Source organism: Anolis carolinensis, chromosome 4 (assembly GCF_035594765.1).
Source record: "Anolis carolinensis isolate JA03-04 chromosome 4, rAnoCar3.1.pri, whole genome shotgun sequence".
Lineage (NCBI taxonomy): Eukaryota > Metazoa > Chordata > Lepidosauria > Squamata > Dactyloidae > Anolis > Anolis carolinensis.
Genome location: NC_085844.1, coordinates 189,198,562 through 189,223,658, shown reverse-complemented (window position 1 = coordinate 189,223,658; position 25,097 = coordinate 189,198,562). Strand labels below are relative to the sequence as shown.

At 42.5% G+C, this 25,097-nt stretch overlaps 1 protein-coding gene across 1 annotated transcript; it reads right to left on the bottom strand.

The window, feature by feature from the left end:
* Positions 1-1,090: 1,090 nt before the first annotated feature.
* Positions 1,091-24,158, bottom strand: psma5 (proteasome 20S subunit alpha 5). Its single transcript, XM_062978408.1, has 9 exons — positions 23,947-24,158; positions 20,304-20,370; positions 16,977-17,103; positions 15,233-15,300; positions 13,516-13,623; positions 13,361-13,419; positions 11,502-11,604; positions 10,611-10,697; positions 1,091-1,368 (listed from the first exon to the last, which is right to left on the bottom strand). The coding sequence occupies exons 1-9, from the start codon at positions 23,973-23,975 to the stop codon at positions 1,291-1,293; spliced, it is 726 nt and encodes a 241-aa protein (XP_062834478.1). The 5' UTR covers positions 23,976-24,158; the 3' UTR covers positions 1,091-1,290.
* Positions 24,159-25,097: the final 939 nt, after the last annotated feature.

The window sequence follows — 25,097 nt, the reverse complement described above, 5'->3', positions numbered from 1 at the left end:
TCAAGCTATAACTTTAAAGGTTATTGATATGAATGAGTGAAACGGGGTATGACACAATATTATTGGCTGATGGGACTTTTGTCCCTAAATGAAAGTAAAGCTAATAAAAACTGTAATATAATGCTTGGCCATAATATCAAAGAAGGGAAATACAGAGCAGATGACTGACAAACTTTAAACTTTAAGCAGGAGCATGAAATCAGCTGGCTGATTGAATAGGACCTTAGTTTCTAAGTACTGTATTACAAAGGCATATACTTTTCCACTTGAATACACAAGTGAAAATATGTAATGGGTTTGAAATGTGCAATATTTTTCTATCTATAAAAGTATGGGGTTTTTACATGTTACCAAGTTGCATAATTAAAGCAATTCTCTAGTTACAATATCTTGCCTTGTTGAGATTCTGTGTTCCACATGAGGGAGCTGTGTCACTTGAAAGGCTAGAAACAGGAGCTCCAGAAGTAGCTTTCAAGGCCTCAACATAGCTGAGAGTTCAATTACTATGTTGGCCAGAAAAGGAAGAAAGTGCAGCACAGTAGTAACGTAAGATTAGAAAGACATTAGACACCAGCAATTAAGCTATTTGAGGGAAGAAACAATACAGTAATTTTAACTGTGGTCTTTGAACACTGGTAGCTTCAAACTTTTAACTGTGCTGCAATTGATTTTTTGTACAATCTTTCAGTGTGAAAAGTGGACCAGGGACACTAAACTGTTGCCCAAAAGTAACTTTACTACACTAGTATAGTGAACAATCACTTTAGTGCTTTTTAGGTCTTAGATTTTAGATCATCCTTCCCAGCAACAGTGATCACTACTTTTAGGGTAAAAGACTATCTCATTTTTAAAAAGCAAATGAAGGAACAGCTAATTGGAGCTACTAGAAAGATCACTTTGAAGCGGCACTATGCATCAGGTACCAAGGTGGGGAGAGGTGAAAATAGTGGTGAATGGGAGTGACTGCACAGCAGTATTTTTTGCTCTCTTGAAAACAGTTTTTAAAAAGAGGATGATTTCCACTGTGGGTGCTCAGCACAAATTTTAACAATTTACCCCACCCCAGACCTTTATTGTAAAAGTAATAACATAAGAGTAACAAAATGATTTATTCTAGCTTCATCTTATTGAAGATCTTTTTATGTACAGAAACTGTAAAAAAATCTTTGAGCCTTTGTTTAAGAGCAGGCATACGTGCTGCTGAAATAAAGTTACGGGCACTGGAAAGAAACTGAGAATTCAGTTTGCTGTGATCAGGGAATGAGGCAGTCAGAGAGATTCTCTCCCTCATCAAATATCTTTGATGACATCTTCAAGTTCCTCTTTCGTGTACATGTGGAACTTCATTCCAGGTTGCACTGTTGCAAGCTGCGAGGACAAAGAAAAAATAATTGCAAATGTCTTTAGAAGTAATGAGTGCTTGCATTAAACATGGAGCATAAAGATCATTGCACATGGAATAGATGTTACTATTACTATCTGAATGGTTCTGTCTTGTGGCTCGTTCCAGCCAGACACATACTAGGATGCCTGAAATAGCTACTTGAGACCAAAGTGACTTCCAATATGCTCTTATTTTTGCACAGCAAAAGCAAAACTAAGATTCCTTTACTAAGTATGCTTGATTCCATCTACAGTATTGATATAATAACTTTTGATTCTGTAGTCCATTCCCTTAAGCATACTGATCCCAACTCATGCCATTACTTCAGCCTTTATCCCATCTTCCCCATAAAAGAATGGGAGATTGTTGAGTGCCTGGTATTGCTCCCAATAGTGGAAGACAGAGAAGTGTCGCTCCAGCAGACATCAGTCATGAAATATATGGGAACAGGTGCCAGTGTCCTAAGCTGTTTAGGGCTCTAAATATAATCACCAGCACTCTGAATTCAGACAAGAAGTTGTTGTGATTCCTTAAAACCAGTGGCATATAGTTCCTATAAGATATGGTTCCCATCGACAATCTAGCTGCTGTAGAATGTACATATTAGCTGCTGCTTTTGAATCAACTTCAGGGGCAGCTCCACATCGAGTGCTTTGCAGTAATCTAACTGGAAAATTATCAGTGCATGAACAACTCTTTACAGCTTAATTCTCTCCAGGAAAAGCCATAGATGGTAAACCACTCAAAGTAGTGGATCTTGGAATACTCTGAAGCTACACATATATTCCCTTATAAGGAGAGCAATCCCATTTGAGGTAGTCAGTTTTCTAAGTTTTCACAATGTATTAATCAGTGCTTCCCAGATGTTTTTGGCCTACAACTCCCAGAAATCCCAGCCAGTTTACCAGTTGTTAGGATTTCTGGGAGCTGAAGGCCAAAGACATCTGGGGACCCCAGGTTGAGAACCACTGGGTTAAACCCTAGTGCCAGCAAATCTGCTGACGAAAGGTCGGCAGTTCGAATCCAGCAGTGAGGTGAGCTCCTGTCTGTCAGCTCCAGCATGGATGTGAGAGAAGCCTCTCACAGGATGGTAAAACATCTGGGTGTCCCCTGGGCAACGTCCTTGCAGACGGCCAATTCTCTCACACCAGAAGCAACTTGCAGTTTCACAAGTCACTCCTGACAAGAAAAAAAAGTTTTCTCAATTTCTAGAATCAGAAATTATCAATCCAAATCTCAATAGGAAAGTTTATTGGCCCTCCCCCAACTCATGACAGCATCCAGGCATTGATCCAAAACTCTAGATCAATAGATGTAGCATAGTGTAATATCATCATAAGATCAATGGCATACAATGCAAAACCTCTTAATGGTTTCATCCAATAGCTCCATACAAATATTAGACAGCAAGGAATGAAACCAAGTGGCATTGCACAGTTTAATAGCAATGGGACTAAAAAGGAGCACCCAACTGCCACTTTTTCAAATTGGCCTCATAAATAGAACTGGAACCACAATAAAACAGAACATTCTACTGCTATCATGGAGAACTGATCCATAAGATTACCATGGTCAATGGTACCCAAAAATATGCAGCTGCAGGAGGATCAACAGAGTAACACTCCGTTGTCTTTTGTCCAGAATCATTCCAATCAAGGATGTTTAATATTATACCAAGCCTGAAGCCAGACTAGGATGGGTCCAATGGTGTGCTTCCTCTAAGAGATTTCTAACTTTGAATATGTTTTAAGTAGATTTTAACTGTGTATTTTTAATGCTGTTTGTGCTTAATTCTGTTTTAGTGATTGTATATTTATATTTTTTAAAATTCTATACTAATGTTTTTATGTCGGGCCTCTTTGAGTCCCCTTTGGGAAGATAAAGCAGTGTTTAAATAAATATAATAATAGCATCTGAAATTGCTCAGTCACTACAGACTCAAGCACCTTACCAAAAAGGGAGCATTAGTGATCCTTCTCATATACATATGAGTACAAAAAGGCATGCTACAGCCTCCTTCGAGGCAGCTTCCACTTTCTTCTGATACAGTGAGATCATTGGTATACCCTAGTCATAGTCAATCCACCCATGTCTACCTTAGATCTTATCATCCAATATTGGCATGGGTCAAATTTACATATGATGGGATGAAACGATCCAAGCTGTTTGCCTAAATCATCAGGGCACAATAGCTAAAAGTGATAACACAAATTCCCATTACTCTCTGAGGTGCCTTGCATATTTATCACAGTTTTAACCAAGGATTCCTGGCCTTCATCACACAGAAAGTCATTGCTGTCTCAAATGTTAAGGATGAAATAGTAAATGCAAAGTAAGATTTGCTGACTAGTCTTGCTGCTACATAATATACACAGCAAGGACTTATCACTGTGGTAACTTTAACCGTACTCTATAATCTGTCATGTTTTCAAACCAACTATCAAGAAATGCATTTCAATACAAAAATTTAAATAGCAATGACAAGAAGTTTTTCCAGGATATTCATTCTGTCACGACCCAGGCTGCAGAGCACCAATAACCATACACAGAGGCCAGAATCTAACTAATATCTTTATTGAAGGAATATATAAAGTTAATAAGAACAAGTGTAGAAAATAGTCCAGAAATAGACCTTTCAGGAAAGGTCAGAAATAGTCCAAAAAAGCAATGTCCAATAGGAAATATTAAGGTCCAAAGTTGTAATCCAATAACCGAAACACTCACTTGCCAAGCAAAGTGAGGGGAGATGACAAGGTCCTTTAGTCCATAAAACTTGAGCGTGGCTAGGAAATAACTTGATACTTGAAACAAGGCTTGAACGTGGAACAAGGTAACTAGGAACAAGAACAAGGTCCGTGGAATAACTTGGTAAAATCCGTGAAACAAGGCAAGGATTGATCCTGGGAAACAAGGCTAGGTCCGCAGATAAACAAAGGCTGGGAAGCAAGGCGAAGGCTGGATAGCTAGGCAAGGCTTGGGCAGGAGCGAGGCTTGAATCGGAGCGCGCTGTCCAGACACAACTCGCTCCGTAGGCTGACGAATTGACTCCGCGAAGTTACTACGCGGGCAAAACACCTATATAGAGTCTAACTTTCTCACCGAAGCCGTTCTCTGGGAAACAGAAACGAAAGCTAAACTCCGAGACCAGATGTTAAACTCCTTAAAGATTCTCACGAGAAACAGTCTTAATTGGCAACATTCTTAGCTGCTATCCTCGCACTCCTGCGCGAAGCTGATTCCAAACTTCTCTGTTGTTTACAAAACTCCCGGCGCAAGAACACGGGAGAAGTAGGCTCTGGGGTTGTTTGACATACTTCTGGGACACAACTTTCTTGCAGGTGCAAGGTTCCCAGATCTGCCTGGGGAAGATCTGGCTGAGAGGAATCCAGTTCAGACTGGGAAGGTAAAAAACCCAAGTTTTCATCTTCAACAGGGATTACAATGTCCTGAGCAGGACTACAAGGCCCATGGGTCATCACACTATCCCCCTCCTCAAGGCCCCTCCCAAACTGGGGCCCTCTCCCCGAGGCGCGAGGTCGCGGCTTGGCGGGATAGGTCTGATGAAAGCGGCGGGTTAGATCAGGAGCATGGACTGTGGAGGCGTCTTCCCAAGAGCGTTCCTCAGGGCCAAAACCCACCCAGTCAATGAGATATTGTAGGCGGCGGCGATGAAAGCGAGAATCCAAAATGTCCTCAACCTCAAACTCCTCCTCCCCATTCATCAACACAGGAGGGGGGGCCGGTTGGTCTGAATCAGGACGCACACCATCCGCCGGAAGGAGCAGGGAACGGTGAAACACTGGGTGAATGCGCATTGAACGCGGAAGTTGGAGTTTGAAAGTCACGGGGTTTAATTGCGCCACCACTGGATAGGGGCCAATGAAACGGGCATCTAACTTCCGGCAAGGGCGGTGGGAGGGCAGAAAGCGAGTGGACAGGAAAACCCGATCTCCTACCTTGATTTCGGGGCCCGGCTGGCGATGTTTGTCAGCGTGGCGTTTATAGTCCTCCTTGGCTTGGTCCAGTTGCTGGAGCAAAAGTTGTTGCACCGCTGTGAGTTCCTGCAGCCAATCCTCTGCTGCGGGAACTTCTGAAGTTTCAATGACAGGGGGGAAGAAACGTGGATGGAAGCCGTAGTTTGCAAAGAACGGCGTTTCTTTTGTAGAAGCTTGAACTCCATTGTTGTAGGCAAACTCAGACAGTGGTAACAGAGAAGCCCAATTGTCCTGTTGATAGTTTACATAACAGCGAAGATACTGCTCCAAAGTGGCATTGGTGCGCTCCGTTTGCCCATCTGTTTGGGGATGATGAGCTGAAGATAAGCGAGAGTCTATGCCCAATAGTTTTTGTAGTGCCTTCCAAAAACGAGAGGTGAATTGAGATCCACGGTCTGTGACTAAACTCTTGGGCAATCCATGTAGTCTGAAAACATGTTGAAGGAATAGATCTGCAGTCTCTTTGGCCGTGGGAAGACCTTCACAGGGAATGAAATGGGCTAACTTGGTGAAAAGGTCCACCACCACTAGGATCGTGGTGAAACCACAGGAAGGTGGTAAGTCAGTGATAAAATCCGCAGAAATTATTTCCCATGGCCGAGATGGGGTAGGAAGGGGATGCAGAAGCCCTGAGGGCTTCTCCCTTCTTATCTTGGAGCGCTGGCATACTGGGCAGGTGTTGACATATTTTTCCACATCCTTGCGGATCTTGGGCCACCAAAAATCCCTTAGGATCAGATGCATGGTTTTAAATAGTCCGAAATGCCCAGCTGGTTTGCAGTCATGACACAGACGAAGCGCTTTCTCCCTGCCCGGTCCGGGTGGGATATAAACATGATTTCTATAGCATAGCAGTCCATCTTTAAGCGAAAAGGGAAAATGCAGACCTTGGCGAAGTTGGTCCTGCGCCCAGGCATCTGCTTGCTGACTAGCCCGGATTTCTTGAGCACAGATGGGTCCTGGAGTAGGGGAAGTTGAACCAATGGGAATGGATTTGGTGTTCCCCACCGTGAGCGTGGCAAAGTTCTCGGGTTGTAGCAGTTGGGATTCAAAGGTCTCCTTGCGTCCTGCAGCGTACTCCGGTTTACGTGACAGGGCGTCTGCTTGCTTGGTTTGGGCTGGAGTCACATAATGGATCTGGAAGTTGAAACGTTCGAAGAATAAAGCCCAACGTTGCTGCCTCTGATTTAGTTTGCGGGCAGTTCTTAGATGTTCTAGATTACGATGATCAGTGTGGACTTCAATGGGAAATTTGGCCCCTTCTAGCCAATGTCTCCAAGTTTCAAAGGCTGCCTTTATAGCCAGTAGTTCCTTTTCCCAAATGGTGTAATTCCTCTCTGGTGTGGTTAGTTGACGAGAATAAAAGGCACAGGGGTGGAGGTGATCTCCCTCCGGTTGTAAGAGTACAGCCCCAATTGCCACATCAGAGGCGTCCGCTTGCACCACAAAGGGGGTTCCAGGATTTGGGTGTTGTAGAATTGGCTGGGAGGTGAATAGTTTCTTTAGTTGCTGGAACCCTTTCTCTGCTTGATCAGTCCAGCGGAAAGGCTGCTTTCCACGGATGCAGCTAGTGATGGGGTCGGACCAGCGGGCAAAATCTGGAATGAACTTGCGGTAATAGTTCGCGAACCCCAAGAAACGCTGCACCTCTTTCTTGTTAGTTGGCGCCCGCCATTCCAACACTGCTGAGACCTTGGCTGGATCCATGGAAAGCCCTAGAGGCGAGATGCGGTAACCAAGGAAATCTACCTCTTGTAGATCAAAGGCGCATTTTTCCAGCTTGGCATAAAGTCCATGATCCCGCAATCGTTGTAACACCATTTTGACGTGGTTCTCATGTTCTGATTGTGATCTGGAAAACACCAAAAAATCGTCCAGGTAGATTATCAAGAACCTGTCTAGATAGTCCTGAAAAATGTCATTGACAAAATGCTGGAACGTTGCGGGGGCTCCGCATAAACCGAAATTCATAACTCGGGACTCAAATAATCCGAATTTGGTCTGGAAGGCGGTCTTCCACTCGTCCCCTTCCCTGATGCGAACTAAGTTGTAAGCCCCCCGAAGATCCAGCTTGGTGTAAACCTTAGCTCCTCGAAGCCGATCCAGTAGATCCGAGATTAAGGGCAGGGGATAGCTGTTCCGCTTGGTGATATTGTTCAATGCTCTGTAGTCCACCACCAAGCGTAGTTCCCCTGACTTTTTCTTCACAAACATCACTGGGGAGGCGGCTGGGGATTGAGAGGGTCTGATGAATCCCTTGCGAAGGTTTGTCTCTAGGAATTCCCTGAGAGCTTCTTGCTCTGGTTCAGTCAGGGAGTAGAGATGCCCTCGCGGGATCGGGGCCCCCTCCACCAAGTCAATGGCACAGTCATAAGGTCTATGTGGGGGTAATTTTTCGGCTTCTTTCTCATTGAATACATCCCAATACTCGGAGTACTTCTTTGGCAAGGTGATGATGGGTTCGGTGTCTGTGGCATGGCATACCTTGGCTACGAGGCAATGGTTTTGGCAGTACGGTGAAGCAAACTGCAGTTCTCTGTTGGACCAGGAGATGTTAGGGTCGTGGAGAGTCAGCCATGGAATTCCCAAAATCACAGGGAAATGGGGGACCTCGGTAACAAAGAAGGAGATCTCTTCCATGTGTTCCCTTATCCACATCCTGGTGGGTTCCGACCACTGACTTACGGGGCCCGTCTTGAGGGGGCGGCCGTCTATGGCTTGCACCACACGGGCATTCTTGAAATCATGATATTGTAATCCCAGAGAGTCGGCATACTCTCTATCGATGAAATTGTTGGTAGCTCCAGAGTCTATCATGGCGTGGATCATGACGGGTCCCCTTTTTGCTGACCATAAAGTGACCACGAGAAGGAACAGGACCCCGGTTGGCGGCTCTTGGATGGATTTTTTGACCGGGTTGGCGAGCCTCTCTACACCCGGTCGTTGGCTTCCCCCGCCGGCTGTGTACCAGTCGGCTCAGACGCCTTCGTCTCCGTGGAGGACGCCGCCGCAAGACGGGCGGCCGGCTTCCCTTTGGCTGGGCACTCTCTGGCGAAGTGGCCCCCGTTCCCGCAGTACCAGCAGAGGTTTAAGCGTTGACGACGGGCCTTCTCGGCGGCATCTAGTCTGGGACGCACATTGCCCAACTGCATCGGCACCTCCTCGCCTCCTCTGGGGTATGGGGTTGGTGGTGGGGGTCTCCATACTGGTCGTGGCTGAACGCTGGCGGGAGCGGGGGGATTTGCCCCGGCTCTACTGCCCTGGCCTCGAACCCACTGTTTCCTGTTGGCAATCATGACTTCAGCCCGTAAACATTGATCAATGAGTGCCTCGAGGGTCTGGGGAGGGTCCACCTTGGAGATTTCTTCCAGCATTTCAATGTTGAGACCCTCCCGGAATTGTCCTCTGAGGGCTACATCGTTCCAGCCGGTATTGTGGGCCAGCACTCGGAACTCGGCTATATACTGAGACATAGGTCTGTCTCCTTGGAAAAGGCGACGGAGTTTGTGACCGGCTGCCTCCAAATTGTCCTCGATTCCCCAAGTCTCCTTGAGGTGGTCCAAGAAGTGTTGCGCTGATCTTAGGTGTGGAGAGGCTTGGTCGAACAGTGCCGTCGCCCAATTGGCCGCTGGCCCGTCTAGAAGACTGTAAACCCACGCCACTTTGATGTCTTCTTGGGGAAACTCGGCATCTCGGGCCTCTAGATAAGCTTGACATTGGCGACGGAAAACATGAACCTTAGAAGCTTCTCCAGTAAACTTGGTGGGCAACGCCATGGCCGGGAGGCGGACTCCGCGCTCCCGCAAGCCCTTTATTTCTCCATCCTGGGCGTTGAGTCTGTCGCGGATGCGATCCACCTCTTCCTTGTCGATGGTGTAGGTAATCGGCTGGCCGCTCGGCCCAGGTACGTCTCCGGTGGACATTCTGGCCGAGGTTAATTGGTGCTTAGGGTGGCGGAGTCAAACTGTCACGACCCAGGCTGCAGAGCACCAATAACCATACACAGAGGCCAGAATCTAACTAATATCTTTATTGAAGGAATATATAAAGTTAATAAGAACAAGTGTAGAAAATAGTCCAGAAATAGACCTTTCAGGAAAGGTCAGAAATAGTCCAAAAAAGCAATGTCCAATAGGAAATATTAAGGTCCAAAGTTGTAATCCAATAACCGAAACACTCACTTGCCAAGCAAAGTGAGGGGAGATGACAAGGTCCTTTAGTCCATAAAACTTGAGCGTGGCTAGGAAATAACTTGATACTTGAAACAAGGCTTGAACGTGGAACAAGGTAACTAGGAACAAGAACAAGGTCCGTGGAATAACTTGGTAAAATCCGTGAAACAAGGCAAGGATTGATCCTGGGAAACAAGGCTAGGTCCGCAGATAAACAAAGGCTGGGAAGCAAGGCGAAGGCTGGATAGCTAGGCAAGGCTTGGGCAGGAGCGAGGCTTGAATCGGAGCGCGCTGTCCAGACACAACTCGCTCCGTAGGCTGACGAATTGACTCCGCGAAGTTACTACGCGGGCAAAACACCTATATAGAGTCTAACTTTCTCACCGAAGCCGTTCTCTGGGAAACAGAAACGAAAGCTAAACTCCGAGACCAGATGTTAAACTCCTTAAAGATTCTCACGAGAAACAGTCTTAATTGGCAACATTCTTAGCTGCTATCCTCGCACTCCTGCGCGAAGCTGATTCCAAACTTCTCTGTTGTTTACAAAACTCCCGGCGCAAGAACACGGGAGAAGTAGGCTCTGGGGTTGTTTGACATACTTCTGGGACACAACTTTCTTGCAGGTGCAAGGTTCCCAGATCTGCCTGGGGAAGATCTGGCTGAGAGGAATCCAGTTCAGACTGGGAAGGTAAAAAACCCAAGTTTTCATCTTCAACAGGGATTACAATGTCCTGAGCAGGACTACAAGGCCCATGGGTCATCACACATTCACTGTTTGCATATACCAGGGACTAGAGAACCTTATTTACTTTTAACAAGTTATGTGACTGAAATTGAGGCTGTTGCCATTTGTGTGACATGCCAGAACTTTTACTGCAAAGCTAGGGAACATCAAAGGCAGCAATGGTAAGTATGAAATCTTCAAATATGCCAGCTGCACACAAAGAGGTAAGAAGCATAATGACAAATATAAGCCACTCTGACAAATTATGCCAAAATTTATTTACTTGGGACATTGATAGAAAACACTTCCCTTTACCAGGAGAGTAAGATACATACCTCAATGTTAGTTGCATTTAGTTTTTCTTCCATAACTTGTTTCAGAATGACAAGGGATGACTTGATTGCTTCTTTCAGTGTCATTGACTGTTTAGAGAAATCACAGAAGTAAGGGTGGTATACACTGCCATAGGAAAGCTGCTTCGGTTCTATAGGATTCTTGGATTAAACAATTTCCTCTAGTACTATAAATGCTAGAAAGGATACAAGAAATAGCATATTCTATATGGTGAGCTACCATATAAGAAATAAATTCATAGATTGTTTGCCATGGTAGCTTGGAATGATATGAAGTAATTACATTATAAATCCTTTGCCTGAGAAATATTTTTAGAAATCCTACTGCATATTAGGAAACAACTCTGCCATAACTCCTGTGATTTTAGAAAAACTTATGCACAGCGGTTGGCACTGCAGTCATGAAGTCTGCTACTACTGTATGTTATTGAAGTGTTATGAAAACGGACATTCCCCATAACAAATTATTTCTTTAAAAATCTTGGTTTGGTGAAATATTGAGATCTAATTTAAATAAACCATACTACAGTGAAAGAATGCAAAGTGTTGACAATGAGTAAGTTATTTCACAAGCAGTTTGCAAGCCTAATCTATTGATCAATAATGAAACCTTCTTAACATCCTAGAGATCATTTACTCATATTTTATGGCATGTGTTCTCTAACCAGGTGACACACTTGCTCTTGTGAAGTTTTTAATTAAGATTTTTTTAAATTCCATGTCATAAAACAGTTCATACCATGAACAATACTAAAATAAATGCCACTGTGCTTCCTTTTACCTCCTAGTCTCTTACCAGATATCTGCAGTAAACAGTGTTTTATGAGGTTAACAAGCCAACCAAGATATGCTTTTAAGACTTCAATTTGTTACCTTGTGATAAACTTCTTGCAGGGAGCTTTGTGCACCTTCTGATGCTGATCCAATTGCTCTTGCATCACACTGTACAAACGTTCCAGAAGGGTCCATGTGAAACCTACAAAAGAGATGATGGCAATGAAATGAACAGAAGAATCAACAGAGTATTCAAATTGTGAGGAAATTCCCTAGGAAAGATACTGTACCATGTTGACATTGTTCCCTAGAATGCTGCCTTCAAATAACTACCTTGACATCAGGAAACACTTCAGAAATTTGTATCAATCGCAACCAGGTAAGTGAAATACCTTCTGTTCACTTTGGATCCAAAGTAGTATCTTTGTGGAAAATAATAAGTTAACCCACATTAATTCCATAATGCCAGGTGGGCAAATGTGGACCACATACAGCCTGGGACCCCTTTTTGTAACCACAAGGTTGTTTAAGTTGACTGACATTTGAAATTGAGAAATAATCACCATAAAATACAACAGATCCCCAGATTTTAAAAATGTAAATGTCATTTTTAATTCTTAAGAAAAAAATCATCAAGCTTTTCTGATGAATATTGAGGGGAGGGGGTTATGTCACTCTAAAACCTCACTCATGCCATTTCAAATGATCTGCTCTCCTACGAAACTCAGAAAGGCCTGTTTCTTTAAAGAGTGCCTGGAACCTTGAAGCGAACAGGGCATTTGGTTACCAGTGCTCCTAACCCACCGAAGGAATGCCATAGCAGACGACAGATATTATGTTACCAGTGCCTCTACAGCTCTTTTCAAAAAGACCAAAGAATATTTGTACCATCTTTAGTCTTTCTTTACAGCCACTCTGAAATGGTGCTTGTTCAAACATTCAAATGTATGTCAATGCAACTGTGCTGTATAGGATTGTGTTAACTGAAGAAGCTCTTTTGTATGGTATCTATGAAAAAAACTGTGTTCCTCAAATAACAATAATTTGATCAGTATAATTGCAAAATACTAAGCAGCTCATACCTGCCTAGCTATAGAGGCATCTATTAGTCAAATTCATTACACTATAATACTTATCAATAGCAATTTCCTCTTAGGTTATTGCCTGCATCAAGAGCTTTAGGCTGCATCAGCCTACACTGCTATACAATCCAGTTCAAAGCACATAATCTAGATTTTATATGGCAATGTAGAAGGGGCCTTACTCTAAAACATTCTGGCCTTGTAGATTTTTTTTGTACCACAACTCTTTATACCATTTTGCTCTCAAAATATTTGAAGGGCCAAAGGTTTACCATTCTACCATTCTACTTTATAAAACTTTGCACGTAAGGAGTTTCAACCACTGACTCTAGTGTACTATCTATGTTGGACAACAGCTTTAATATTTCGGTTTTAGTGATAGTTACATATTATGTCGGTCAGAGGTTGAAGGTAGCAATGGATCTCATAAGATCCTGGAAGGTTACACACATAATCAGCTTATCCTGAATCTCCAACAAACATCCAGTATCTCATTAATTATTTTTGCTCTCAAGTGATCAATAGCACCTGCCTGGGCCTCATGGGGATTACAGTGCTACTCTTAATTTTCAACCACCTCCCACTTCAGGCCTACACAGGCTCCTCCCCCCCCCCCCCAAAAAAAAACTTCATTTTTTTGAAGTCCCATGGAGGTCAAAACACTGTGGAGTCACAATTTGCCATTTAGAGGCAAAAATATATGCCATTCACCCAATGTATTTAGGTGGAGGAATATTTGTGGTTAACTTCTTAAAATTTGGCTCGCAGTTAACTTAAAAAAAAAATTCTAGGGAGTTCCACTTTTTTACCAAGCAATAACACATCAGCCAAACACTCTGCACTTGAAAACACACCAAATAGAGTGACCAAACTTACAACTGAGGTCCTTTTTCATCGACTCCTCCAAAGAGCAGTGCCACGCCAAACGGCCTTGACTGAAACAAACAGGCAGAATGAACAGCAGTTTAATGACTGAACAACTGGATACTGACATACATTCAAAATAAAATGGACAGAAAACATCTACTAACCATTGCACCTGGATCAGCATCTTCCTCTCCAAACTGTAATGCTAAGTTGGACACTGCCTGTGTCACACTCTCCACAGTCATGATTTCATTGTACGTAAACCAGTGATTCTAAGAAGAAAAAAATCCAAATCCATATAGGCATTTTCACTCAATGGCTTCTGATTATAGCATGTGCAGACACACATCTCAGCAGCACACATAAGCAAAAATGATGACAAAACAAATTTAAAAAATCTTATCTTATTCTTATGAGAAACAATTTCTGGCTTCTTCAGTTTGGATGCCTAGATTTCATCAGCTGTGACATTACTGGCTTACCATCAAAATGCTCCACAGCTGAAAAACTGTCCTCAGGCCTCTGCACACTGTTTTCTTACTGTGCTCTACCAGAAGTCTCTTGCATAGCACTTCACAAAACAGTTTCTGGCCTAGGTAGCACTTTGCTTCAAATATATGCCTCCTTTCACTTGTCATGAGCACCTCCAAAAAGCAAAATGATACTATCTCTATAGATATGGTGCACCTGCTACATAAGAAGAACCATACAAGAGATCTACATGCCAATTTAAATACTGTGTCAAAAAGGGATGCAGAAGAAATGAGGACAGGTGCTTTAATATCACCTATGGCCCATCCAATACAGGTCTTCCTCTTAAAACAGCTATGTGTCATAACAAAACAAGACAGACGACAGTAGTCTTTACCAACTGTGATCTACTTCTCTTGAGCATTTTAAATGCAAACTCAGTTAGGGTCATTTTACATATCTCGAACCATACAAGTGCTGCATCTTCTGTAGGAAATTCCTACTCAAACACTGGATACCCAGAACCTAAATGCGGAAATCAACATCCTGTAATGAGATCATTGAATGTCATCCTGGCTGTAAAGAAACAACTTAAAGAAAAGTGTAGTAAGGCTCATGTGTAGTAAGGTTGACTTTAAATGTCTTTTCAGTCCTTCCTGAAAATTCCTATGGAAGGCACATATAGTAGAAATATTGTTGGGGCAGACTATGTTAAAATTATCCCATCAGAAACTGAGATCTCAATATTATGATGGTTATTACACATAAGGATTATGCCTGCATCAAAAGATTTATGTTTATTTTTTGTTAAATTGAAGTGTCTTAAGCAGAGTATTTGACAGCGTTAGAGAACAACTTTTCTACACATTTGACATGGTTTCTATTCACCCAAAAGAGTCCTTCAAAATACTATTGTCTGTTTTGTAATGTGTGATATGTCTGATAATGGCATTGAATGCTGTTCTGTTCTGTCCTGTCTGTCCAAAAACAGCATTGAATGTTTGCCATGCATATGTACTGTCAGGCCTGTAGCGAGGGGGGGGGGGGGGGGGGGGTTAGGGGTTCAAACCCCCCCCCCCCGAAATTTTTCAAGTTATAAAAAAAATCTCGTTTACTCATGAATTTTAACTGGTTAACCAAATCCCCATGAGATGCAAAACATTAAGAGTCCCTCCAGGCACTATCTCAAGCAGATATTGACAGGTTTGTAGCGGGGAGGGATATGTGCTAGGGGTTCAACCCCCCCCCCCCCACCGAAATTTTCAAAACCCCTCCCGAAATTTTTTTCTGGCTACGGCCCTGTGTACTGTGATCCGCCCTAAGTCCCCTTGAGGAGATAAGGAGGAATATAAATAAAATGTTGTTGTTGTTGTTATTTCACATTTTGACTAGAGTGGTAGAAAATATTACCTGAGTCTCAACTCTTGCTTTGTCAATTAATGTCTTTGCATCAGCTATTAAACCACTCATTGCACAGCCTGGGAGAAATGAAAATAAGTAAGAATTAGACAACTCTAAACCTTCAGTGATGAAATTTCCCATCAGGCATACAGTTTCTATGTCATCCACATTATGTCCCAACAATTGTAAGACAAAAGAGAACAGAGTACAAGGCACAAATGTCATCACTGTTCCATCTTCAGTCAAGAAGCCCCAACTAATTTAATTTCTGACTTCTGAAATCTTGGCATGGGGCTATAGCCTCTAGGGCCCCTTCTAGACTGCCATATAAACCAGATTATCAATGCAGATAATCCACAATATCTGCTTTGAACTGGATTATGAGTCTACACTGCCATATAATCCAGTTCAAAGCAGGCAATCTGGGTTTTATATGGCAGTGTAGAAGGGGCCTAGATCTGTTGAGTAAAACATGCATATTCCTTTGCATGGAAATTACCTAGATTAGCTGGAAAAATACAGTGAAACTAAGTTGGCATGGGAAGATCTTCCAACTTTCCAAAAATACACCAGTTATGAAAACTCACTAGCATTTCAGGAGCATGAAGAAACCCTAACCTGCTCCATTTACACCATAATAAAAAGCATGTTAGAAGTGTCATGGGCACAACTAGAGATTCCATTTAAGATAATTTGTTTCTCAGTCATCTTTATGTACTAAGGATTATTAAAATATCAGTAATACACGCTTAGATCTTTATTTTAATTTTTTTTACAAAATGTAGATAGCCTCACAAATGTCTTCAGTCTAAGTCTTATGAAAAGTTAATATTGTCCTTGAGTACTGACAAGATCAGAATAATATTCAGTACAGAGAAAGGAAGATGACCAGAAAATAAATTCCTAAAGGAGCAGGTTCCAGGTTTCAAGAAGGGTGTGTGCGTGCCCTGTGCAAGAAAGTGTCTTGAGCACAGAGGACAGGCTAACATTAGTGGTCCAATCAGTGAGCTTCCAGCACAGACGCTGGCCAAGGATCAAGCGTTTACATTGCAATTCCCTACCCTCCAAGTTCTAAATTTGGGGACAAGCTTTCATTAGTGAGGTCAAACAGAAGTGAGTTACAGCTGCTGCTTCCTACTCCTGCAACTATGTCCTGCTGGCCCAGAGCCTGGAAAACCAGTGACCAGCACCATTAAATATTAATTCCCTACCAAATAAAGTCTGCACACAGCTCTGTCAGTTGTACTACAGGATATATGATGAGGAAGATTTTATTCATGCACATTGAGATGAAAAGCATATTTTACAGATTCTAAAATGCAGTTTTTACTCAAAACTGAGACACAAAAAAGTGTGTGTCTTAGAATTCATGGCATCCTCGAATTTTTATTTTAAAAAAAGGAACATGAGTGGCAGCAGCTGAGAGAGCAGGAGGTGAGCCAGTGGGGAGCAAGAGACAGCCATCAAGAATGGAGAAGACAGCGGTGAAGAATTGAGGAGATGAGAAGAAGCTGTGTGGACAGTCACTTTGCAACTGCCATAAAGAAGTAAAGTTGGGATGAGGACAGGAGCGCAGAGGGGAGCCAGAACAACCACCACTTCCTATGTTTCCTTGATCCCTCTCCTTAGCCAGCAGCACATCTTCTAAAAAAATATTCATCACAAATTGAGGCTCAAAATGGGGGGTGCATCTTAGAATTGATGGTGTCTTACCATCAATTAATTATGGTAAATAAGGTTTTTTTACTCTTACCTATGTGAGAATCTATTTCGACAATTTTCTCAATGCTGCTGGGTTCCATAAGTGGGGATGTGATCCTTTTTTCCACAGCCAGGCAAACCCCTTCTGATGTCTGAATTCCAATTGCTGTAGAACCAAGCTTTTTTTTAAAAAAAAAAAAAAAGAAAAGATCATAACTATCAAACTATTTCTGATATTTCACAGAGGTACTTACATCTTAACCTGGATTGCTGATTACTAGTTCCAAAATGCCAACATGCTTTAATCCAGTGATTCCCAAAGTGGGCGCTACCGCCCCCCGGTGGATGCTGCAGCAATTCAGGGGGGCGGTGATTGCACCTATTAGGACACAGGGGCAGGGCCAGGGGAGGGGCATGGCTTCTTCCCAAGAGCCCATGACAGGGCTGAGAATCTATACTTTTCCTGAGGTGCTTATTGGGACACAGAGGGCGGAGCTAGGGAAAGGGGTGGGGCCTCCTTCCAAGAGCCTGAGACAGAGCTGAGCCTCTATACCTCTCCTGAGAGGCCTTTTAAGACTAAAGGGTGGGGCTGGGGGCGGAGCCTCTTCCCAAGAGCCTCTGTATACCTCCCGAGAAGCTTGTTTGAGCACAGGGGCAAGGTATACAGGTTCAGCCCCGTCAGGCACTTGGGAAGAGGCCCCGCCCCCTCCTCTAGGACACCACAGAACAGGGATAGCTCAGCCCTGCCTCAGAGCTCGTAATTCCGCCCATCCCAGTCCTGGCCACCCATTTGTGGCCCCGCCCACCTATCCCTCCCAGCCCTGCATCTTGGACTAGGGGAGAGGCTCAGCCCCGCTCGCTTGAGCAGGAGCCCCGCCCACCCCTCTAAGCCATGCCCCCCCGACTGAGATATGCCTCTATTTGCAGCTCAAGTTGAACTCAGTGGCTATCAGTTCAAGGATGATTTATAAGAGATTAAAAATCAAAACATTGATCTTGGGTCTAGTTAAGATGCTGCTTTCCCCAGTTTTCTTTATGATGATATATGCATTTTAAACTAAACATTTTTAAAGAGACAAGTTTTAGTCTGAGGCAATATTGTATCATTGAGATGAAGTAATAAATATCATGGACATTAAATTCATATAACAGAGGAACTTTGTCATGCCAAAAACTACCCATTATTTCTATAAAATTTTAGGCATGTAATCTACAGAAGAAGTCCAGTTCTCTAATGTTTGTATGTAATATTCTCATATGTATATAAAATTAAATAGCATTTTTTCGTCACATATCCACAATTTGACCTTGGCAGTCAAACTAAAAAACATGTCATTCAACAAGAACTCATCCGCTCACCTTTCCAGCCAGGAGTTCAAGCAGGCAGCATACTATATTGGTTACTAATTTGGAGGAACACGCTGAATATGTCTATAAATTATGCTTTCCTTGACACCTGGAAACAGGTGTATCTCTTAGATAGACTTGTGAGAAGCTCTTAAGTGTTGGTTACTCAGAGGTTAGCTAGGAACAGTCAACTACTTCAGAAGTGTCAGATAATCACAGTCCATCTCTAGAGCTTCACAGCTATAAGGGAAGATGGACACCTGTCACATTTGCCTTACAGTGGTAGCGTGATCACCACAGCAAGCACAGTGACTGAAAATGTCAAAGCTTACACATTAGTTATCTACTCATACAACCAGCACAACAGGTGAGTCAGGATTTCAAAGACACTAGCTGTTCCTGTGTACCAATATCCAGTTCTCACAGCTTCACTTAGCTATTTTCTCATCTAACAAGAAGGGAAATTTTAAGCTTTTTAAGCTTTTGGCAAAATTCTTAAGATTTTGAACAAAGATTTTGGCAAAATGAAAAAAATAGTTCTGAAGAATGCCAATACAAATTCTGTAATCCCACTTTTAAAAATTGATTATTATAACCACAGGAGCAATTGACATATTCAATTCTGTATTTTTTATTGAGATAAGCTGTCCATTGATGCGACAAGTTATGTTTTTTCCCAAATGGAAAACAGTATACTAAGAAACAATCATGAAATACTTCAACACAGTACACAGAGATGACCAAGGAACAGTGCTTGTAGGAAAGCTAAATTGACTAAGGTTTGACTGAGCCACAGTACGCCTCTGTCATAGCCTTAAAGCAAAAGTGGGCAAAATCCAGCCCTCCACATGTTACTTGGTTGTCAGTAGCACTAGTTCGGGCTGTTGGGCATTGCAGTCCAACATAACCTGGAGGGCTGCGCTGTGTCCCTCCTTGCTCTATACATTTAAAATAATTATTTTTAAATCCTTCTTGGTCACATGGGTGTTATGACTTAAGATAAAAAGTGTATGACATAACTAAACATACACAAAACTATGGTGTTCCTATATGTTCTCACGAGACAGTAGTACACAATATGTATTGGCTCCACATCCCAAGCACAAATTTGTAGTCCTCTATAATGAAGACTAGTTGCTATCTTCTATGAAGTTACTATGCTAAGATCATTAAAAGGAATACTAATGAACTGTTAGGGCAAAAATGCTGCAAACCCATTTAAGACAGGTATATTGTAAAGAGGAAACATCAAAACCTAGTGTGAGCTAGGTGTGTAATTCTGATAAGAGGAGGAGAGAATTACATGGGGGGGGGAGAGAAGTGAGATTTATGACTGTATGCAGAAAGGTATAATGGGATGACATTAGATTTTGTTGGAAGTAATATATGAGGCGATATCTGACTTTCCTGATCAGTTCTAGGCCTCCTGTGAGCAATCTTCTTTCCCTCCCCTACTAAAGTTACTCTCAAGTAATTACTCAAATTAATACTCCAGAAATTCCAGATGTATGCAGCTGTATACAGTGTTCCCTCACTTATTGCGGGGGTTAAGTTCCAGGACCACCTGCAATAAATGAAAATCTGCGAAGTAGGGACACTATATTTATTTTAATATTTATACATTAACTTTAGAAATTATACACTATTTTAAGTCTTTATCAACCAATCGTGTGTTGATAAATCGCCTCCTTCTCCTCCCGTTGCCACTTGGGCTCCTTTTCTCTCCCTTCAGCTTCTCCTTCCTCCCTTCCTTAGGCTGTAAATTTTTATGATTTATAATATTCTTTTAGAGTTTATTGAAAAACCACAAAACAGCTAATCTGCGAAAAGTGAACCGCGAAGTAGTGAGGGAACACTGTATAGCAAAAGATCACATGGAAAAATAACATCTCTCAATTCAAAAAGTACACATTTAGGATAACACTGCTGAAATTCTGCAGTTCAATCTTTGAGATTTCCCATTCCTATTCAACCATCCTTGTGGGATGGCTGTGGAAAGATTTAAAGCAATTGTTTCAAATGTCAATTGTACCTTGATAGCTTCAATGGCATATTCCACCTGGAATAATCTTCCCTCTGGAGAAAAAGTGTTCACACCCCTATAATGGAAAGACAAAAGACAAACTTATAACCTAATTCTGTGCATGTTTACTCAGAATTTAATGTTCCTAGGACTTCAACAAATTAAACACATATGCCCGAAGATCACATATTCAATTGAAATAATGGTATTGACTGCACTAAAGCAAATGTATTCATGTATTCGTTTCATTTCTAATCAACAGAACATTCTAATCACAAAACATTAACAAAATAATAAAATTGTTCAGGATAAAACCAAAGTGAAAGAGATCAAAGTGTGATCAGATTATCCTCTCTCTAAGTTCCGAGTGTACTTGGCAATGTTTCTTTATTAAATTAATATGCAATCTTTCTGCAAAAACATGTAGCTTTTAATAATTTTAAAATTAAGTTTAAAATATTTTTAATGAAACTATAAAACAAATTAAATATTGCAAGAATTAAAGCAGTAACATTTAGATCTCCTCTCAAGGGTGAGAGGGCTTCAACATATAAAAAGGGGCCTTTCTCTTAGCAGGACAACACTCTAAGGTCCCTTGTACACTGCTATATAAAATCCAGATCATCTGCTTTGAACTGAATTATATGGCAGTATAGACTCATATAATCCAGATAAAAGCAAATAATGTGGATTATCTGCTTTGATAATCTGAGGACGGTTGACCAATGAGAAGACCCTTCCCTTAGTATTTGTTTATAAAATTAATGTTAGCAGAACTCTACAAATGCATTTGATACTCTATTCATAACTAATTTAATTTTTCTAGTTTTCTCTTTCTTTACAATACAAGTTACATAATACAATTTATTTCCTTAAGTGATATTTAGCTTTATCTCATGCAGAAGGATGAACGATTAATAAGTTTGGCCCAGCTCAGTGTAACTGAAAGCAAAAGCTTCTCACTATGACTAAGGAAATTGGTTGAGGCCTTTCCTACCCAGCAATTGAGACAGTACTTTATTGTTTCACAATGCAGTTAGCTCTGTCTGCTCTGAAAAGGAATATGTTAACTCACTGCCACCTTGGAATCTATGATAAATACATGGTACCCATTATTTATACATTTCTGATTAGCAGACAATTTGAAAAAGGTATATAAACCCCTCCAGCAGCAAATCACTTGTTCTTTTGCCTATTGGTGAGCATATTGGAAATGCAAATAAAAAAGAAGTAGGCTGCTGTGACTAATCTACATAAGATAAATAACATGCAGTTTTTACATGTTCACCTTTAAAAAGAACTCATTCCTCCTCAAACGGTATCTACAATTAGGACAGGAGAAATTACTTCTGTTGTTTAGCCCTCAAAAAACTTTGTATAACTCACTTGCTAGGACTTCAATGAGGTTCACATCAGTTTGATACCACTTTAGATGCTGCAGTTCAAAAATATTGAATCACAGGAGCTGTAGTTTGGTGAGGCATTATCACCCTTGAGCAGAAGAAGTGAATGACCTTATAAAAGTAGAACCCATGATTCCATAGAATTCAGACATGGCAGTTAAAGTGGTGTCAAACCTGCATTAATTCTAAAGTATACATGCACCCTCAGTTATAGCTACTGTTACAATAGATGTCTTTTAAACAGGCTATGTTTATCCCCACTATACCTACACACACATAGATAGGACTGATTTTGAAAGAACTTGTCCCAAAAAGTGTACGATTACACAGAAATCTTGAGAAGTACAGGTTGGGCATCCCTTATTCAAAATGCCTGGGACCAGAAATGTTTTGGCTTTCAGAGTTTAGAATATCTGCATATGTATAATGGACAAGATGCTCTTCATTGTCTCTTCCAATTCTTTGTTTCTATGATTCTGTAGTGAAATAGCTTGGAGGTGGAACTTGAGTTGAACAAGAAATTCATTTCTGGTTCATATACGTATAGCCAGAAGGTAATTTTATTAAACATATTTTAAAATAATTCATGTGCATGAAACAAAGTTTGTGTACACTGAACCATCAGAAAGCAAAGGTGTCACTACCTCAGTCACACTGGTGGACAAGTTTGGAACATTTCAGGTTTCTGGATAAAGGATACTCAACCTGTATAATGAATGACTGGTGTCTTTGTAACAGATATTAAGTACAGATGGCTCTACACCAGGTATAGGCAAATTTAACCCTGCCAGGTGTTTTGGACTCTAACTCTCACAATTCCCAGCAGTCAGTAGGGGTGAGGTTTGCCCATGACTGCTCTACACTGTAGAATTAATGCAGTTTGATACTTTAATGGCTGAGACTCAATACCATGGGAGTTTTGATTTTTGGTCTTGTGGGAGGGTAGTGCTGATGCTCCATCAAACTACAAATCCCATAATTCCATAGCATTAAACCATAGCAGTTGAAGTGTTATCAAACTGCATTAATTTGACAGTACAGATCAGACGTGGCCTTCCTGGTATTTGGGACTTCAACTCCCAGAAATCCTAGCCAGCTTTTCCAATGGTCAGGAATTCTGGGAGCGGAAGTTTACCAGCTTACCTGTCTGAACGCATCTCCCTTTATGAACCACTTAGAGCATTAAGATTGGCCGAAGAGGTCCTGCTCTCAGGCCCACTGCCTTCACAGGTGTAATTGGTGGGGACGAGAGGCAGGGCCTTCTCGGTGGTGGCCCCTCGGCTGTGGAACTCCCGCCCCAGTGAGATTAGATCAGCCTGCTGCCTTCTTACATTCCGGAAACAGCTTAAAACCTGGCTGTGCAAGCAGGCATTCAATGAATGATAGCAATACTCAAACAGCTACAAGAATCATGGGCTCGATGCAATGTTTTAAAAGCCTTAATGTTTAATGTTTATGGTATGTTTGATGATGTATATGGTTTACATGAGTTATTTTATGGTTATATGTGACTGCTTTTAGACTTTCTTTTATATGGATGTGTGGTACTGAATTTTTGACATTTACTATATAGTGAACCGCTTTGAGCGTCCCCCCCTCCACCAGGGATGAGAGAAGTGGTATATAAATGAAATAAATAAGTTCAAAACATTTGGCGGGCCACAGGTTCTGCAGGCCTGACATAGATGGAGCCGATGTTTCAGGCGTGCGTGTGGAGCAAGATGCCTTAGGACAGTGTTTCTCAACCTGATGTTTTGGCCTTCAACTCCCAGAAATCCAAACAGCTGGTGAATTGGCAGCTGGATCCACAGGTTGAGAATGAATGCAGTCTGGCACCACTTTAACTGCCATCGCTCAATGCTATGGAGGAAAAGGGATTGTAGTTTGTGGAGCCACCAACACTCTTTGGCACTGAAGGTTAAAACCTTGTAAAACTACAACTCCCAGTAGAAGTGGTATCAAAGTGCATTAATTCTGCAGTGTAGAAGAACCTTGACTATGCAGGAAGGAAGCTCGGGGGGGGGGGGGGTAAATAAGTGCATCCAGAAGGCCCCTCGTCCCGCAGAAGGCAATAAGCAGTGGGCTAAAGAAAATAGGGGGGGGGAGGGAGGGGGAAAGAAGAGGAAGTAGCCCTCCCCCACTTCCGCTGGCATGTAAACGGCGAGTGAGCGAGCGCACCAGGCCTGCCACAGTGACTCAGCCTCCAGCAGGACCAGGCCGCGCCGCCTCCTCCTCCTGGCCCAACTCACCTGTCGTACTCGGAGCGAGTGAGGAACATGTTGTTGGCGACGGTGGCAGGAGAGCAGAGGAAAAGGATGGGACGGATGGGAGGCCGCAAGTCTGACTGGAAGCCGCTACTTTAAGTCGAGGATGGCTGCGGCCCTGTCAGCGTAGCACCCGGTTTCACTAGCCACTGCGTTCCGCGCATGCGTGGTCCTGCGCGCCGTACGCCTCGCACGCTCCGCCGACCAATCGGACGCCAAAGCGGGATCTTACAAAGCCATCTTCTCATTGGTCCTGGCGGGGGAGCTTGTTTCAAGCGCTGATTGGCTCTCGGGTGCCATTCTCTGTGTTGGGCGGGACGGGCGGCAGGCGGAAGAACTGGATCATAAGGAGCGGCGTCATGGGAGGCAGTGGGTACATCTACACCGGGCATGGGCAAACTTCGGCTCTCCAGGTGTTTTGGACTTCACCTCCCACAATTCCTAAGCCAATGGGCTGCGAGTTTTCCGAGCTTTATGGCCATGTTCCAGAAGCATTCTCTCTGACGTTTCGCCCCATCTATGGCAGGCATCCTTAGAGGTTGTGAGATCTGTTGGAAACTAGGTGAGTGGGGTTTATATATCTGTGGAATGTCCAGGGTGGGAGAAAGAACTCTTGTCTGTTTGAGGTAGGTGTGAACGTTGCAATTGGCCAGCTTGATTAGCATTGAATGACCTGGCAGCTTCAACGCCTGGCTGTTTCCTGCCTCCCTTTGTCGGGAGGTGTTAGCTGGCCCTGATTGTTTTCTGTTCGGAATTCTCCTGTCTTCTATGTGTTGTTCTTCATTTACTGTCCTGATTTTAGAGCTTTTTTAATACTTGTAGCCAGATTTTGTTTATTTTCATGGTTTCTCCCTTTCTGTTGAAATTGTCCACATGCTTAAATAAACAACAACTCTCAGAAGACAGGAGAAATCCAGACAGGAAACAATCAGGACCAGTTAACACCTCCCAACAAAGAATTCCCCCAGGCAGGAAACAGCCAGGCTTTGAAGCTGCCAGGCTATTCAATGCAAATCAAGGTGGCCAATTGCTACATTCACACCTGCCTCAAACAGACAAGAGTTCTTTTTCCCACCCTGGACTTTCCACAGATATATAAATCCCACTTACCTAGTTTCCAACAAACCTTACAACCT

What these genes read in the sequence shown, in the direction of transcription:
- psma5 (XM_062978408.1), bottom strand. Translation starts at nt 23,975, where the DNA reads ATGTTCCTCACTCGCTCCGAGTACGACAG. An exon ending in ATGCCATTGAAGCTATCAAG is followed by an intron (nt 17,104 to 20,303) that starts GTACAATTGACA and finishes TTTAAAAAAAAG; the next exon opens with CTTGGTTCTACAGCAATTGG. An exon ending in TGCAAGAAGTTTATCACAAG is followed by an intron (nt 10,698 to 11,501) that starts GTAACAAATTGA and finishes TTCTCTAAACAG; the next exon opens with TCAATGACACTGAAAGAAGC.